The sequence below is a fragment of the Egretta garzetta genome, unplaced genomic scaffold (genome assembly GCF_000687185.1).
Source record: "Egretta garzetta isolate BGI_Z169 unplaced genomic scaffold, ASM68718v1 scaffold59, whole genome shotgun sequence".
In the NCBI taxonomy this organism is placed as follows: domain Eukaryota; kingdom Metazoa; phylum Chordata; class Aves; order Pelecaniformes; family Ardeidae; genus Egretta; species Egretta garzetta.
In genome coordinates, this window is record NW_009267230.1 from 6273355 (window position 1) to 6288825 (window position 15471).

Sequence of the window (15471 nt, forward strand, 5' to 3'; positions counted from 1 at the left end):
AACTGGCCAAAGGGCTATTCCAGACCCTATGATGTTATGCCCAGGGGTAGTTGACCAGGGAAGAGCGATCGCTGCTAGGGAGGTGCTGGGCATTGGTTTAGCGGGAGGTGAGCATTTGCACTGAGCATCACTTGTTTTGTATATTCTGTATATTCCATTATTATTACTTTTTTTCCCCTCTGCTGTTTTATTCAACTGTCTTTATCTCAACCCACAGGTTTTACCTTTTTTTTTTTCCCCGATTCTCTCCCCCATCCCACTGAAGGAGGGGGGGGGAGCGAGCAGGTGGCTGTGTGGTGTTCACCTGCCTGATGGGCTAAAGCACAACAAGCTCCAAGGAGTTTGTCTGTATTTTCTAATTCTATTAGTTGCTTTAATGAACTATATCCCTCTCCTACATAAATCTCATCCTCTTAGTATTCTTACAATACCACGCCTACAATACTGGTTCTTTCTCCGTCAGAAATGAACTCTCTTTCCACTCATGACAAGGTGGGTAAAGTAGTGCATCAGACTGCGTTCCCTCTATTCTCCCTCCTTATACCTAACCCAAATTATTGGTAACTATATCCCCTAACTCTGGCTTTATAAGCTATGGTGATGGGGAGAAAAAGAATGTAAAGGAGACATGTATAAGTACTGTAATACAAATCTATACTCCCCATACAAAAAAATACTATCTTACTCAAAAAAGGGGGAAAAAACCCACTTAAAAATCAAGATACGATGCTGAATGAGCTGAGAGGTATTTGTTTTGCACAATAAATCAGTGTAGATGAGAGGAAAGAACCCACTGAGCCACAACCAAACCTCATTTAACATACATTAACACTCCACTTCAGGATCTACGTCAGACAACCCAGCTGCGGACCTCTTGGCATGATTCCAAAAGGCCAGATTCAAAAAGTTAACTATAACACAGCATTCATTTTCAAATATAGAAGTGGTAACAATGAACCCACTTTTACAACAGCACCACTACCCATCCTCGTGCTTGCCAGCGCCGACGTCCCACAGCACATGCTGCAGCGCTGCGTGTGAAGGGAGAGGGGCTGAGCAGAGCAGCACCAGCTCTTCGCCTCCGCTAAAACCCACGATAGCTGCAGAGACAGACATGCAGTCAGAACAACTTCTCAACTGCATGCATCATGAGGACTATTTTAAGGTTAGGACTATTTTAAGAAGATAGCCCACTTCTGTGCATACTCAGGCATTTTGGAAACTGCATGAGAGGAAGTGAAACAAGCTTCTCTAATCTGGTTCTCTGAATTTATTCTACCTTCTCTAGATGTGAAGAACTTGACTTAGTACAAAAGCTTTCTCCACTCCCCAACTCTGACCTACTAAAAAGAATTTTAAATCTAACTCTGATGCAATGTTAAAAGTGTTGCAGTGCCAAAGCCTTCAGAATAAAATGAGTGCGGTCTGGAAACAACCTATATTTCTAACTCACCACAAGAAAAAATTCCAGTAGTTTGAAACTAAAAGAGCTGGGAATAGAGAGAAAAAGTAGTCTTCTGGGCAAAGAAAGGGATTAAAAAAAAAGAATAAAAATACAAATGCTAGATTTCCTGTATAGAGTCACTCAAAGCAGGACAATCCCTCTCACCAGAAAACCATCAAACTGTGACCTCTTGTTATAAAAAGTAATAAGCAAATGTAATGGACCAGCCAATATCTAACAGCAGTTTAATGCATTTGTATAGCTAGACTACTGTGTAGCAAAAGTACAAAAGTCAAACAAAACCATGCAGTGCTTTGTAGTACAAGAACAAGCAGGGCCAGCTTGAGCTGCTTATAAACCAGGGTTTGTTACTTCCATGTATCCTTCAGGTGGTTAAGACTGTTCTTACCTTTGCAAAACTTGCAAGCTATCAAATAGAAACAACCAGATGTGAGATTTCTGCATGCAGACAACAAAATTCTGAGTGCACATTCACACGAGAAAGGGATGGCAACAGAGGGTCAACAGCAGATTTGTAATGGTTAAAGACATTTCTGCCTCATTTCACCAAGATCTATAATCCTTCCTCCTACAGTCTTGGAAACCGGACAGGAGCACATTGCCCTTAACAGGATTTTGCATTTCATCCTGTGGGATCCCATGCAGGATCCCATAAGGATACGCTTGATTCCCTCATTTCCTGCAGGAAGCTATCTTCTCTCAAACAAAACCTTGCAGTTACAAAGTTCCCTATAGAAATGTAATAGAAAATTGCAGAAAATTATTCTCTGTCACACTTATACCAAGTTGTTCCTCACTTCTTAAGTCACTCTTTCTGCTTACCTCAAAGGCAGTCAATTTACTAAAAAATAAAATCGCAGTGAGGATCAGTCATGGAACACACAGGTCATAAAACCTTACCTCCCTAGCACAATGAGAAGGAGTTTTACCTTCAGAAGGTCATGCACCAAGGGTCTGCCTGCCTCATAACACAAATTACTTTAATTCCCAGGCACATTTCTTCTTCAGAGCAGCAGCACAATATCCAACTGCTGCTACTCATCTTAAATGTTTATTTTAGATGTAAATTTCTTATAAAAAGTATAGTCCTATTCATGTTTTTTAAGGATGCAATCTGCATTCAGGTTTCCAGCTGAAATAACCCTTTTGTTTTCCGCACACATCGGTTTTCCTTTCATCTCCCTCCAAAAATTCATTTTGAGCATTTCAGCCTCTTCTACGTTTTGTATGGGGTTTTTTTTTTTATAATTTGAATGTCCAAAGAAACCAACATTTCACACAGCAGTGAAAATGCTGTTTGCAGTCCTATTCTCCCTACCCTTTGCTTTTTACTTGACATTTCTATCCCAGAATAAAAATAAAAAACAGTTTATGGCTTAGGGACATTTCTTTCAATATAACAGCTGAATACAACATTTTAAATGCTATTTACTTGTTCTCCCTTTCCATATTTTGCTGCTTTCTTGGTTGTTTTGTTTTAGGCGCAAAATTTTCTTTGATCTTTATATTATGTCTATACTGAAAATATTACCTCTATAATATCTGTCTTGCAGGCAATGTCCTTCCTATCAAATGGTAACCATAAAAAGAAAAAAAGATCCTTTACTGAGTGCATGGAAAGAATACATCCTCTATACCTATTTTAAAAGCTGGGTTCAGTCCTATGTAAACAAAGGTGAGTGCAGTAAAAATCTGTTGCCCTAGATAGGAAGGAAAAAGACATAGTGGAAGTCAATACAGTTACGTATGCTGTCGGAACAGGGAAAGTACACATTAGTGCTAGACAGAGAATGCATTCCTTTGCCCTCAAAATTGTTCAGATTTCTAGAAGTCTGCCCATTCTGTATTAGGATGAAATCTGAATCAACAGAATACACAAAACACATACAGGAAAAGAGGTATAACCTGGCACTCATCAGGAATGTAGGTGACGCAAGTTCCCCATTCTACTGACGTGGATGAGAAAAAGTAATCACAATTAAAGAGGTCTGGTTGTTTAGCAACACAATCCTTCCTATCGTTTTGTCCCTCTCAGACATATGAAACCTTCCTGTCAAAAACTAATGTTTGCCTTTTCTAATTAAAAATTAGCCAAAGACAACTCCTAGCCAGATCGAGCCCACATATCTCAAGTATATTGGAAGTAGTCAAAGGCAACATGTCAATGCTGCACTCGATAAACGGTAATTTGCAGCTTTCAAACCTTTCTCTTTGGTGGCTCAAGCAAAACATGTTCTACAGAATCACAGGGTAGAAGAGATTACCTAAATTTCCAAGCTGGTAAAAGCTTCACACACCAACAAGCCCTATACCACCTGATGAAGTGGGGAATAGAAATCTGCATTCTTACACAGAAAAAAGGAGACCTGGAATGTCACACTACTCTGGCAAGAGATGGAAGATAGCTTTTTGGGATGTTTTTGAGTAAAAGGAGATAGTTACACTCTTCTCTCCCTCTGCCTTTCAAAGACATTTATAGGTGTCTAAGACAAGTGGGGGTGATGAGGACAGGCTGGCTGCCCTCACTGGGAATACTGAAAACTGCTGCTAAGCAGTGTCAGTTAGCATTAGGGCTTACTTCATCCTACACCTCTTGAAGAGAAGACTTCCTCTACATTTGTTCAAAGATTCTCTAGGACCTGGGGTGCATATTCCTCGGAGATCCCGCCGGGACCAGAAGTCACTGGTTATGGAAGATTAACATGAATATTTGAGTTTGGGAGAATTAACACGTTGGCAAAAGAGGAGCTAACATGAAGTCCTACATGACCTTTCTCTCATAATTTGGGGATTGGAAGGATGGGAAGGTAACTACACCACCCCTGAAGACTATGGATTGAGAAAGAAAAGCATGTAAGTAAGAATCCTGGGGCAAGACTTCATCCCAGGCAGAAACCAGAGTTTCCTACAACTTGCTGTTGATGCAAAAAAGCCTATTTATGGTTGGTCCTGCTCCTGGAGAATGCTTTATGTAAAGACATTAGTCAGCTTCTGGAGATACATGACCAGTCTCTCTAGGCATTTGGCAGGTCCAAGTGTTACACAACTATGCATGAAACTTGATAACAGATGGTCTTGTTCCAGAGCTAGAAATTTTCCTGGCAAGAGGCTACGACTGGGAGAGGGAAACAATTTCCTCTATCATTCTCCACTTAAGAGGCTTCATCTCATCTGTTTTTCTTCGTAACACCAGCTTTTCAGTCCTCAAAAGGATCTGCTCCAAGTTACAGGCAATTACATCTCCCGATAGGTCCACACTTCCTAGGGAAGTCCAGATATGCTCCCCAACTAAAAGGAATGCATCAATCACTACCTGTTTGGCACCTCTTAGTAACACACCCTGAAGTTTTCAGGCTCAGACTGCCCAACTATAGCATGAAACTTTACCAACATGAAAGGAGGTACGTGGCTGAAGATACCATCCAAGTTCTTAGTCATGCATATTCATAGGTCCACAAAAATAATCATAAAGTATAAACCTGGCAGCACCAGAAAGTGATCCTTTATAGCCTTTGCACAGAAAATGAGCAGATGCGTGCTAGATGGCATTTGCTAGAAGACACCAAAAAGTGTAGGCATGCCAAGGGTAAAATAAATGTGGACAATCACTCACATAACAGTTCTTGATGACTCGTCTTTCCCAGTCACCTCTTAACAGTGAGACTATGTCCCACAGTAATCCCCTACGCATTACACTGGAAGATTACTAAGGAGCCAGCTCAAACGACATTCTGTTTCTCCTCCTTTTCTGCCTCCCAATTCCGCCAGGGTACATAGAATGAGGGCAAGATGAGGAATGGGAGTCAACTAACAGTGAGAGGAAAACAGATTCAGCTCATAGGAAGGTAAATTAGACAGAGGCATAATGTTTATTTGCTCTACTGATTCTTGAGACACTGTCTTCAGCCACCTTTTTTCTTTCCTTTTTCCTATGACATTTTCCCATCCATCCTAATGGGAACTGCTTAATGGGAAGCAGAAAAGAGAAGTAGAAGCTCTCTGATGGAAGGCAACCAAGAAAAGAGAAGGAAGAAAGAAGAATGGGTGCTGCCATATGCTAAGGCATATCCTGGTCAGGCGAAGGAAGAGGTAGGACAGAAGACGGGGCAGTGAGCCACAGCTCCCAGAAACCAAAGAAACTCTCACCACCTTTTCAGCCCATAGCAAAGGGCAAAAGAAACAGCACACAGAATCTCTCTCAGCTCAGCAGCCTGGGATTTCTTCCACTTTGAAGGGAGAAGGAAGAAAGAAAATAAGGGAGCCCATGGTTGCCAGGAATAACAAAGCCCTGTGTGCAAGTTGGCATGACTGAGCCTTAAACTCCCTCTGCTCCTTCCCTGCAGTGTTTGCACTGCACTCTTCTCCCTCCGCTACTAAAGCCTTCTTAGGGGAACTCTGTCCTCTCTGCTCCAATAACTTCATATCAGCTCCAGCCTCACAACAAAATGGCAGTATTCTTCCTCCGCCATCCTCCTCCAAAACCAATGCTCCACTCCTGTAGGAACAATGGGCGAAGGCATACAGGCCAAGTCTATCAAAAGGTTGTGAAGGCAGATCATTTTTGAAGAGGACAAGTACTGTACATTGCATGGTTATCTCAGCAGCAAGGTCTCCTCTTTCCACAGTCCCTTTTGCTATGAAATGGCATATTGTGTTTTTATTACAACAGATAAAACAACTCCATTCAGAACTTTTAAAAGTTACCATACACTTCACAGTGAAGTTACATGGTATAGACTTAATCTGATAAATATTTGAATTTCATCATGAATGCATCATACTTCAAAAGACTGCTGGCTGAAAGCTAGGTTTAACTTTGAGTGTTGCTTTTCTAAAACCAGGTTGACACAGTTCCTTGACCATGCTGAGTTCTCTACCTACTTTGTCTTCCTCATTTGTAATCACAATGACAAAGTCATCTGCACAGCTGATTTCTCAATAGTTCCATGCAAAGTTTAGTACAATTAGCCCTGCCAAAATACTAAATAACCTCCACGCTAAAATTAGCAGGATGATCTGATCAGATTTTCAGGGATTTGCAGTTCATACAGTGTCACCAATTTAGCAGCTGTAATAAAGCACCAGATTAGGTTTTTTTACAAAGAATTGAGATTATTAAAACAAAAAAAAAAGTAAACTGCTTCAAATAATCAACACTGAAAGTATCTTGCATACCTTGCCTCATTATTTGGAAACTTGCCGTGCGCAGGATTTTACCTAACTCCATGCTTATCTCTCCACTAAGAGAGATAAGAGTCATTGGTGACCTTGTATTTAACTTCTGAAAGTGTACTAATTTGGGATGTTTAAAGAATTTGTTATGCATATGTAAAAATTACACACACAATGTAAGATACTCTGAGCATCACCTTAATCATACCTTTGTGTACATACAAGCTTTCTTCCCAGTCCCTCATAGACTTTTTCAGTTATATTTTAGCTCTCTGAATCAAGGGATTGTCAAATTCATCCCATTTAAACCACATTAAACCCACCTTATACTATGTGAAAAAACTTCTCAACTTTCTGTGAATTTGGAATCTAACTTCCATCTGATTTTTTTTAATATATTTTTAAATATATTTTAATATATGTAAGTAATATAAATATACATGCAAGTATATATAACATACATGCATATATAAAAAAGTAAGAATAAGGATAGAATTAAGCTATAGGAATTACATATGCAAGAGCAAACAAGGAGTCTGTGACAAAGATGGCAAACATACAGTTCAAAGCAATGACTGAAAAATGAGATAACCTTAAACATATGTAACATTTATTAATACTGCTTTAAATTCAAAATGTTTAATTCCTAAGAACACAAAAATACCTTTTATGCATTAGAGTACAGGCTGCAGTAAGTCTACTTTTCCATCTAGTGCCATAGAGCCTTACCTGGAGATTTAGTAACTGCAAATAGCCCATTAGAAAAACAAGGGTATTATGTTCAACAGAACTAAATAACTGCACTCTGGCATCATGACCAAGAGTTCAAATGTTTATCTCAAACCTATTTTCTCTTTACTAATGCATAACATTGTAACATAAAAACAACTTCTTCAAAAAGGGCGCAGAGACCAAAGGTTCAAAAAGTTGCTAATGGCTTTTAAACAGACAGTCTGAATCTGTGATAATCTGACAGCATGCTGTCAATCTCCTTTTAGACGATCACCCAGCTGATTAGTAATTAAGATATTAACTGTGACTTCTCTATTTTTACTGTAAGTGAAACCATACTGTTCAACATTATTGCATTCAAAAAGAATGCATATTTAAATCTCAAAAGCAGACAAAGCCCAGAAGGAAGTAGCTCATTGGACAAACTGTCAGACCACACGTGCAGCTGCAAGAAGTAATGGAGTTGATTTTTACCAAGTACAAACTCAGCCTACTGAGGCATTAGAGACAGAACAAAAGTGTTGATCTCAGTATGTGATTATACCAAAAATTAGTTATTAAGCAAAATTAACTAAAAATAATAATTTGTGCCAATTTCTTAAACTTCCATTTAAAATATTTGGCTGTGTTGACAAGAATATAGTTTTTGTTGCAAAACAGATCCTGAAATGACAGGTCTGACAGCCTGCATTAGGGAAGTCTTAGCACAAGCTGACCTGAAATGTCCAAGTCCACTGTAACTTGAAATCAGTATGCAACAAGATACCACTTGCAGTCACAAGCAGATAAAGAACAGCCATGTGCAAGAAGGTACTGTATACTAATCAGAACTACGCTGGGAATTTACTGAATCCAGATTTAAAATAAGGACCTACTGACATATGTGGAGCGAACTAAATTTAAACAATAATGCTGAAAAAATTTAATAAAATGGATTTTAGCAGCTTACTGAGACAGAATCTTCTAAATTTAAAGGGCTTATAATAACATAATGTAAAGAAATACTTAAAATATGAACAACATAGGCAAAACAAGTTATAAGGGAAGGTGTGAGAGGCTGTAGTTCAGAAGCACACCCACCCACCATGGTATCTTTCACTATCTCCCTGGTTCACAAGCTCCAGTTTCCCCTGCAGCAAGTTGTGTAAATACCAGAGATACTGGATATTTGTACTGCTTCCCTTTCAAACACTTTGCCTTGTTTGGCTCTGCAAAAGAGTAACTAATCTGAAAGGTGCTATTTCACTAGCTAGCACACAGCGTACACACTAGCATAATGCACTGCAATGGACAGTAAGTTCAGCAGTATGATGTTACTAACTAGGGTGCCTAAGAACACCCCATACGCTATTGTACAACCTGTCCTTGGCAAGCCTTTCAAAAGCCAAAAAAAAGACTTTACCTGCCAGCAACTACGTGATTTGAACAAAGATTTGAAGGAGGAGTCTCCTCCGTATTACACTGCAGCACGGAACAGTAGGGTGTGAACTCATGAACATCCTACTCCTTTGAAGTTGTTTCCAGACACTTCCAAGCATTTCTAAGCTGTGCTGAACCTTCTTTCCAGCTAGAAGACAGTTGGTAAGAACGCTTCAGGACTTCCTAGTTACTGCTTTCCCCTAGATGCAAGTGAAGTGCTGTCTCCATTGCTGCTATTTTAGTTATAAACAGATAGCTCTTTAACACATCTTGTGGTTCATGAATATTGAAACACGTGTGACAATCCATGTAGCTGCACTGTTCTCCAGAACAGGTTGTCTGTCTATGTACTTGGCTCCTTCCCTGCTCCAATTAAAAGTTGCCTGCTAATCCCAGTGCAGGATGAGAAAACCTAACCAGAACCAACTACCTCCTGTTTGCTAGAAGAGCTGGAGAAGAGAAAGCAGCTGCAGTCAGGAAGATGAAACACAGCAGGGCATCAACTGCAGCACAACAGCACCAAAGCAAAACACACTGAATCCTGAGGCATGTTGGAAAGTGGCAAATGACTCATCCCACAAAGTACCTGACATCCCCAGATCACAGGAACAATTCACCCTTTGAATACTGGTGCTGCAGGGTATCTGACTGCTGTGCTACTAGTTTTCAAATCCATTTATTATTACTGCAATACTTGATAACATCACTATACTTTTTGACATGGTATTAGAAGATGCTTAAATGGTATCAGTCACTGTGATGAGGATTCTGACTTTATTAATGACGACATCTGTGCTTTAACCTGGTTCCCAAACCCTACTGAACTAAGTTCCATATAATAGTAATACAATAAATAAAAACAGTAGGTGAGACTATATTTTATTATTAATTTAATTTCAAAATAAATTATACTGTTCAACGTGAAAGCAAAACCAGGATTTTTACACACTAGACTTTATGAAAAGCCTAGATGCCATCGGGCATTTTCAAATCATTCTGTGAGGAGCTTACCAGACTTCCATGAATGTTCATGGAAAACTAGTTTCAAGAAAAAAGAAATTAAATTTTCCTTTCCCGACAGCAACCAAACATTTTACAGTAATCATTCCAGCCTCAAAGTCCCAAGGAATTTTTAGGGAAGTTAGCATTATTTCAAGCAAAATTAATTCTAACTTATAAAACCACCAACTATATGCTAAATGTGATACAAAATGTCTTCTCCGTTTTATTCCACAATGCTTCTTTTCTCATTTTCCCTCACATTCAAACTGTCACCTCCCTCCCAGAAGCATCTGTGCAATCTCTTTCTATATACATGTGTGTCATTCAGAAACAAGAGTATAAGGAAAGTGAATGATATGTACAGTAAGTGATTGATCTTTCCACTCAAAATTATTTCTGTCTCTTTCTCTCTCCTTTTTATCATCCAGCAGAAATTGTTTCCTGCAAGAGTCTAAGGAGATTGAGGGCAACTCTGTATGTGCCAAATACCAATACAAATCATATCTGTTATCCAATGAACATGCAATGGCAAGCTTGAAGCACTGAAAAAAATTTATGATCAACATATTGTGAACTTCAGCCTTAGAAGGCTGGACTATATATAAATATACAGAAACTAAATCTGTGGGTTTTGAATGGTATTCTGGTCTTATGTTAAATACAGTCAGGTTAAAACAAAACAGATTGGGATACAAATCCATGGACAAAGTATATGGGAGATGTAATGATGCAGCTGAAAATAGCACAAAGCATTATTAAGACAAATGCCACCTAATTCACTTCTTTGGCAAGGTGGAAGAATTCAAGGAGCAATGTTTGACATCTACTTTCATTTTGTATGAAGAACAAAGTTCTTTATACCCAAACAACCTTCCTGGCTCACATAAATTTGTCTCCCTGTTATTCTAATGTAGGTACAGAATAAAACAGTTTCCCTCTGATTTTTTTTCCCCTACAGCTCTTGTTCTGCAATTGGATAAAGGCTGAGCTTCTACAGAACAGATGGGAGACTTCCAACCCAAGGAAAGGGCTCATAATTGCAAGCATTAATGGAGTTCCATGAAAACAATACAAAATTCTCATTATTATTTCACCACAAATACAGCATTCAAAAGTAAAAAGTTCACAGAAAATAAACTATCTTCCTTACCAACTGAGGTGTGTAACCCCAGTTCATCTAGCTATGAGAAGAATCTTATTTCACTAGACACTAGGATGAACTCACTAATCAAAGAAAATTTGCGAAAGAAAATACAATGCCACCAGGAGACATCAGTCTTCCAATATTCTTTAAATATACAATGAACTAAATTACACTGCAATTATTAAGTTGCTAAGGTGACATTTAATAGAATAAGTCATTTTTAAAGTTACAGATTTACAGTAAGAAGGTCAGAAAGCACCAAACTGTACCTAAAAAAAATCCCTATGTAAGTCTTCACACACACAAAAAAATCACTGATGGAACATTTAAAGCATCTAAGTCAGAATTTTCATTTACTGTCAGCCAGTTAAATATATATAAATACACATAATTGCAACTGCCTACAACAGTGACAATTGCTCCCGGACAAAGCTGCGTATACATACAGTACTGTACTTTCTGGGCTTGTTCCAAAAATAACATTTTCAAACAAAGCTGTGTGGTTAATATGAAAATTCTTAACATGAAAAGTAAGACTTTTTCATATATATCAGCCTCTTCACATGAATGGAATATTTAGTCTGTACTTACTAAACCATATGAATACCTACCCTGCATTATTACTGACTGCTGTTATTCCCTTTACTCCAGTCTTCAGTAAACCTCCAATGAGGTTTTCAGGAATCCCACACAATCCAAAACCTATGTAAAATAAAAGAAAATTGAACATGTAACAAGTGTTTGAAAAAACACAGGTTAATCAGAAGCCTGAGAATGTGCACTGTTTAATTAAAAATCTTTTCTGAGTAGGACAAGCTCCTTAGTTGACTAAATAAACCAACGCTTCTAGAAAGAGTTGCACTCTAGTACTGGAATCTCCCAGTCACTAGATGCTTCCCAGTTTGGATGAAAGCTGTTTAACCATCAGAGGGCTGCTCACACACAAATGGCCTTTTGGAGAAGGGCTCCAGAACCTTGGCTCTCCTGATGCGTGTCCTAACTGCTGTACTCATTATTCCTCCTCCTCTTTCTACACAACTAACCTTAAGTTCTTTGCTGCACGTAACAATGTCAGACAGAAGGAGGGAGGAGTTCTCCCATACAGCTTAGCCTATAATTAGGTGATAAAAATCTGGAAATCTTAATACTCTTGGGAAGATGTGTAACTGGAAGCACCCTAACCCAGATCTCCACCCAGGGTGAAGTGCCTCACACTCCTACCTATTATGCAAGAACACAGCATGCCTAAAATAAAATGCCATGTCACATTTGGGGCACCTAAGTTGTAGGCCAGGCTCTAACACCACAACTACCACTATTTACTTCCCAACCACTTAGCCTCAGATCTCCTTTTGTTCCAACAACAAAAAAAACAGTAATTCTTCCTAGAAGGCATTTTGCCTCATTACACATCTTCAGTGAAGTTTCGCATGTTTTACAACATTAAACCATTACTTCTCCAATACTAAAAATCGCTTATAACCTATCAAATAGAGAGATCGCTTTTTTTTTCAGTCAATGGAACAGCATGCAATTGTCGAAATCATCTAGAATACTGAAAAGCTCAAGCCACAGTCAAAGTCACTATGACACAACTTCTTGGCTCCTCTGGAAATGCTACACATAACCATTTAGTGTAACATAGATAAGTATTATCTTCACTTCCTACAGCCAGAAACAGGTTAAGCAATTTGTTCAAGGTCACAGAGACCCAGCGACTAGAATCAAACCAGATTTTATTTCTTCAACATCTGAAATAACAAAGCTAACTTGATAAATCCCAAATTGATTTTCTGCATTCAAACTGGCACAATAAAGTCTAACATGTCGCTAGTGGGGAAAAAAAACTGATGATTTTTCTGAGGCTTTTTCCCTCCCCTAAGAAGCAAACTGCTATCTTCCCACTGAAGGAGCCTGACCCTCATTAGCAGAATAGGAAATCAGTTATTTAAAATACCCATATAAGCATATGGATTCTGAAATTAGTTAGTATTTAAAGTAACATGGTAAAACAGTAAAAAGTATCTCATCAATAGAAAACGTGATTGCATCCATAAAGAATTGAAGTATTTACCACCAACAAGTATAGTTGCCCCATTGGGTATATCTTTTACAGCTTCAACTGGATCAGTATAAAATTTGGTGTTGCGATGACAGCTGGTAGAAAAATAGCATCCACAAATCTGGAACAACATTAAAAGAAACAATGAATAAAAGGCATTATATAGTAGCTGTATAATGATGACCATCCCTCTAGCTAGATAAGGGGGAAAATATGTATAAAAAGATATTACTACTGTAAACACTAAACATTGTAGGGGGAGAGAAGGACTCAAATCTCCAAAACAAGGACTCTATTGTCTGTCTATCCCCCCCATCACCCATATTTTATGACATTTATATGTATTATGAAGGCTTTAGGCTTAAATATGAATATGAGCTGCATCAATTTGACAATACCCAAACAGATTTTAAAATTCTGACTCCATCCTAAACTGCTGACAAACTGTGAACAGATTCACAAATGCAATTCCTCAGCACAAGTTACAGCAACCCAAAGGCTGCTCTCACCTATATACTGCTACTTGTAGCTTCAAAGATATCCAGACACTAAACATAACCTGAAATTGCTGAAGCAGAGAGCCAAAACCACCACAAAATTTGAGTGGAGGTCAAGGAACTATATGAAGTACAGCGCTGTGCTGGCAGCATAGTAAGCAGGGACTCCTTTCAACAGAGTGAACCTTCTCTCCAGCTTCCTAACGCAGTCTTAGAGCTCTCTGTTGTTGAAGAACAGCCCAGAATTAGGGATACTCCAACAAATTGATGAAATAAGGAGGGCAAGAGGGAAATCAATACAAATCCCATCCCTAAAACTAGACTTCACAATGCAAAGCAATTACACAGTAACCATCATAACTCATCTATTATATTCTTAGGTCACAGTTACCCCTTTTTTTTCCTTCTGCAAGTATTTTCCACTAATACTATCATGCATTCATAGTAATCAAGTACTGGCAAGGCACCAGGAGCAATTCACATTTAAGTCACTACATGGACAGAGTCTCCATAAGTTGAGAGTATTTGGAAGTTAAAATATCACCTACTGGTGTTTCCACTTCTAATTTGGTAGTAGAAGTGAGAAATTTTAAACTGGGCAAGAAGTAGAAGACTGAGTAAATAAACAATAAACAAGCTAAACTACACGTTTTAAAGACAATAGCCTAATTCTTCCCTAAAGAGTTGCCTTAAGATCCAGTTACAACCAGGGCAATAAGTTTTGACTCAGTTTCAAGATTACACAAACTGCCTTCTTTAGAAAGTTAAGGCTGTGAGAGTTTATACTGAATATTATGAAAACATTTCTTAATGGAGGCTTATCTCCTTCCCAACGGAAACATTCCCCTGCTTTGATGGGCTAAAAAAAGCCCCCAAGAAACAAAACAACCCAACAGTGCATGGGTTATAAGGAACACTGCCAGGTGAGAAAGAGTAAAAGACCTTTCCCCATGCTCAATTATACCATGACTATTTCTTTCAAAAACAATTTTTGCATTCGGGAGGCAAGTAGCAAATGAGCATTAAGTGCTGGCAGCCTCAGGAGCCCCGGTACAACAGGGCTGCAAGCAGGCAGGAGGGCCAGGGCTGGAGGGAGGCCAGGCCAGGGCTGAGTCCCTGTACGCACACACAGGAAAATATTTTAAAGAGACCACGTGGTACCTCTTCTTTAATCTGTAACAGTGGGGAACAACGGAGCGGCATGTGTTACATATGCATGCATTCCCAGGTTGGATGCCTCTGATGAGGCTATCTGACCTGCTATACTAAATATGTTCTTTTCAGTCCTCTTCCACTCACTCTGACGTTGAGAGCAATGGGCTTTCAGGGAGCTGAGGTGCCAGGGATCACCCACCCCCACACACACACACCGGGACAGCAAGCTAAGACTCAGGAGCTGGCTGCAATTCTGGCAGCCCTGGTTTAAGAGAGCATGGGGACAGATGAGCTCCTAGAATGATCAACAAAATTGAAGTAATTTTTATAGAAGAGCAAAATATAACTTAGCAAAACAAAGACTGAAAGAGCTATGATTATTTGTCCATAAAGACATTGGGAAGAGTAAACACGGGCATGAGGAGACTGGAGGAGACGTTTCAACTAAAGTAAGAAAAGCCGCAGGAACCATTCTGGCTGAAGAGGCAAAAAATTAACTTGGCTATGGTTACACGTGGGCTGGGAACCATCAGATCAGCAAGGTTTGGCAGAAAGCTTCCCCTGGGAAGAGCAAAGGAAGGAAGCGAGCTAGCTGCACGGCCGAACTCCGCACGTTTATGAATGGCAACACACGTCGGGGCTGCTGCGCTCACCGAGCTGGCCTCTCCCTGCCCACACCTGCACCCTTACCTCTGGCAAAGGCCGACGCCGTGAGAGCGAGACAGCAACACACAGCAAAACGCTGCAACCGTGCTGCCGTTCCAAATGCAGGCGAAGTAAGAACAACTGAACCTCAAAGCCAAACCTCTGGCCCGGTCCCCCA

At 39.4% G+C, this 15471-nt stretch overlaps 1 protein-coding gene across 1 annotated transcript in view; it reads right to left on the bottom strand.

The window, feature by feature from the left end:
- OXCT1 (3-oxoacid CoA-transferase 1) overlaps positions 1-13117 on the bottom strand; it is a gene marked incomplete at its 5' end in the record, with an annotated part of 83304 nt that extends 70187 nt beyond the window's left edge. Inside the window, 2 exons of the mRNA XM_009647403.2 lie at positions 11546-11636; positions 13009-13117. Coding sequence (XP_009645698.1) covers positions 11546-11636; positions 13009-13117 — 200 coding nt within the window. The remainder of the gene's footprint in view (positions 1-11545; positions 11637-13008) is intronic.
- Between the last annotated feature and the right edge of the window lie 2354 nt (positions 13118-15471).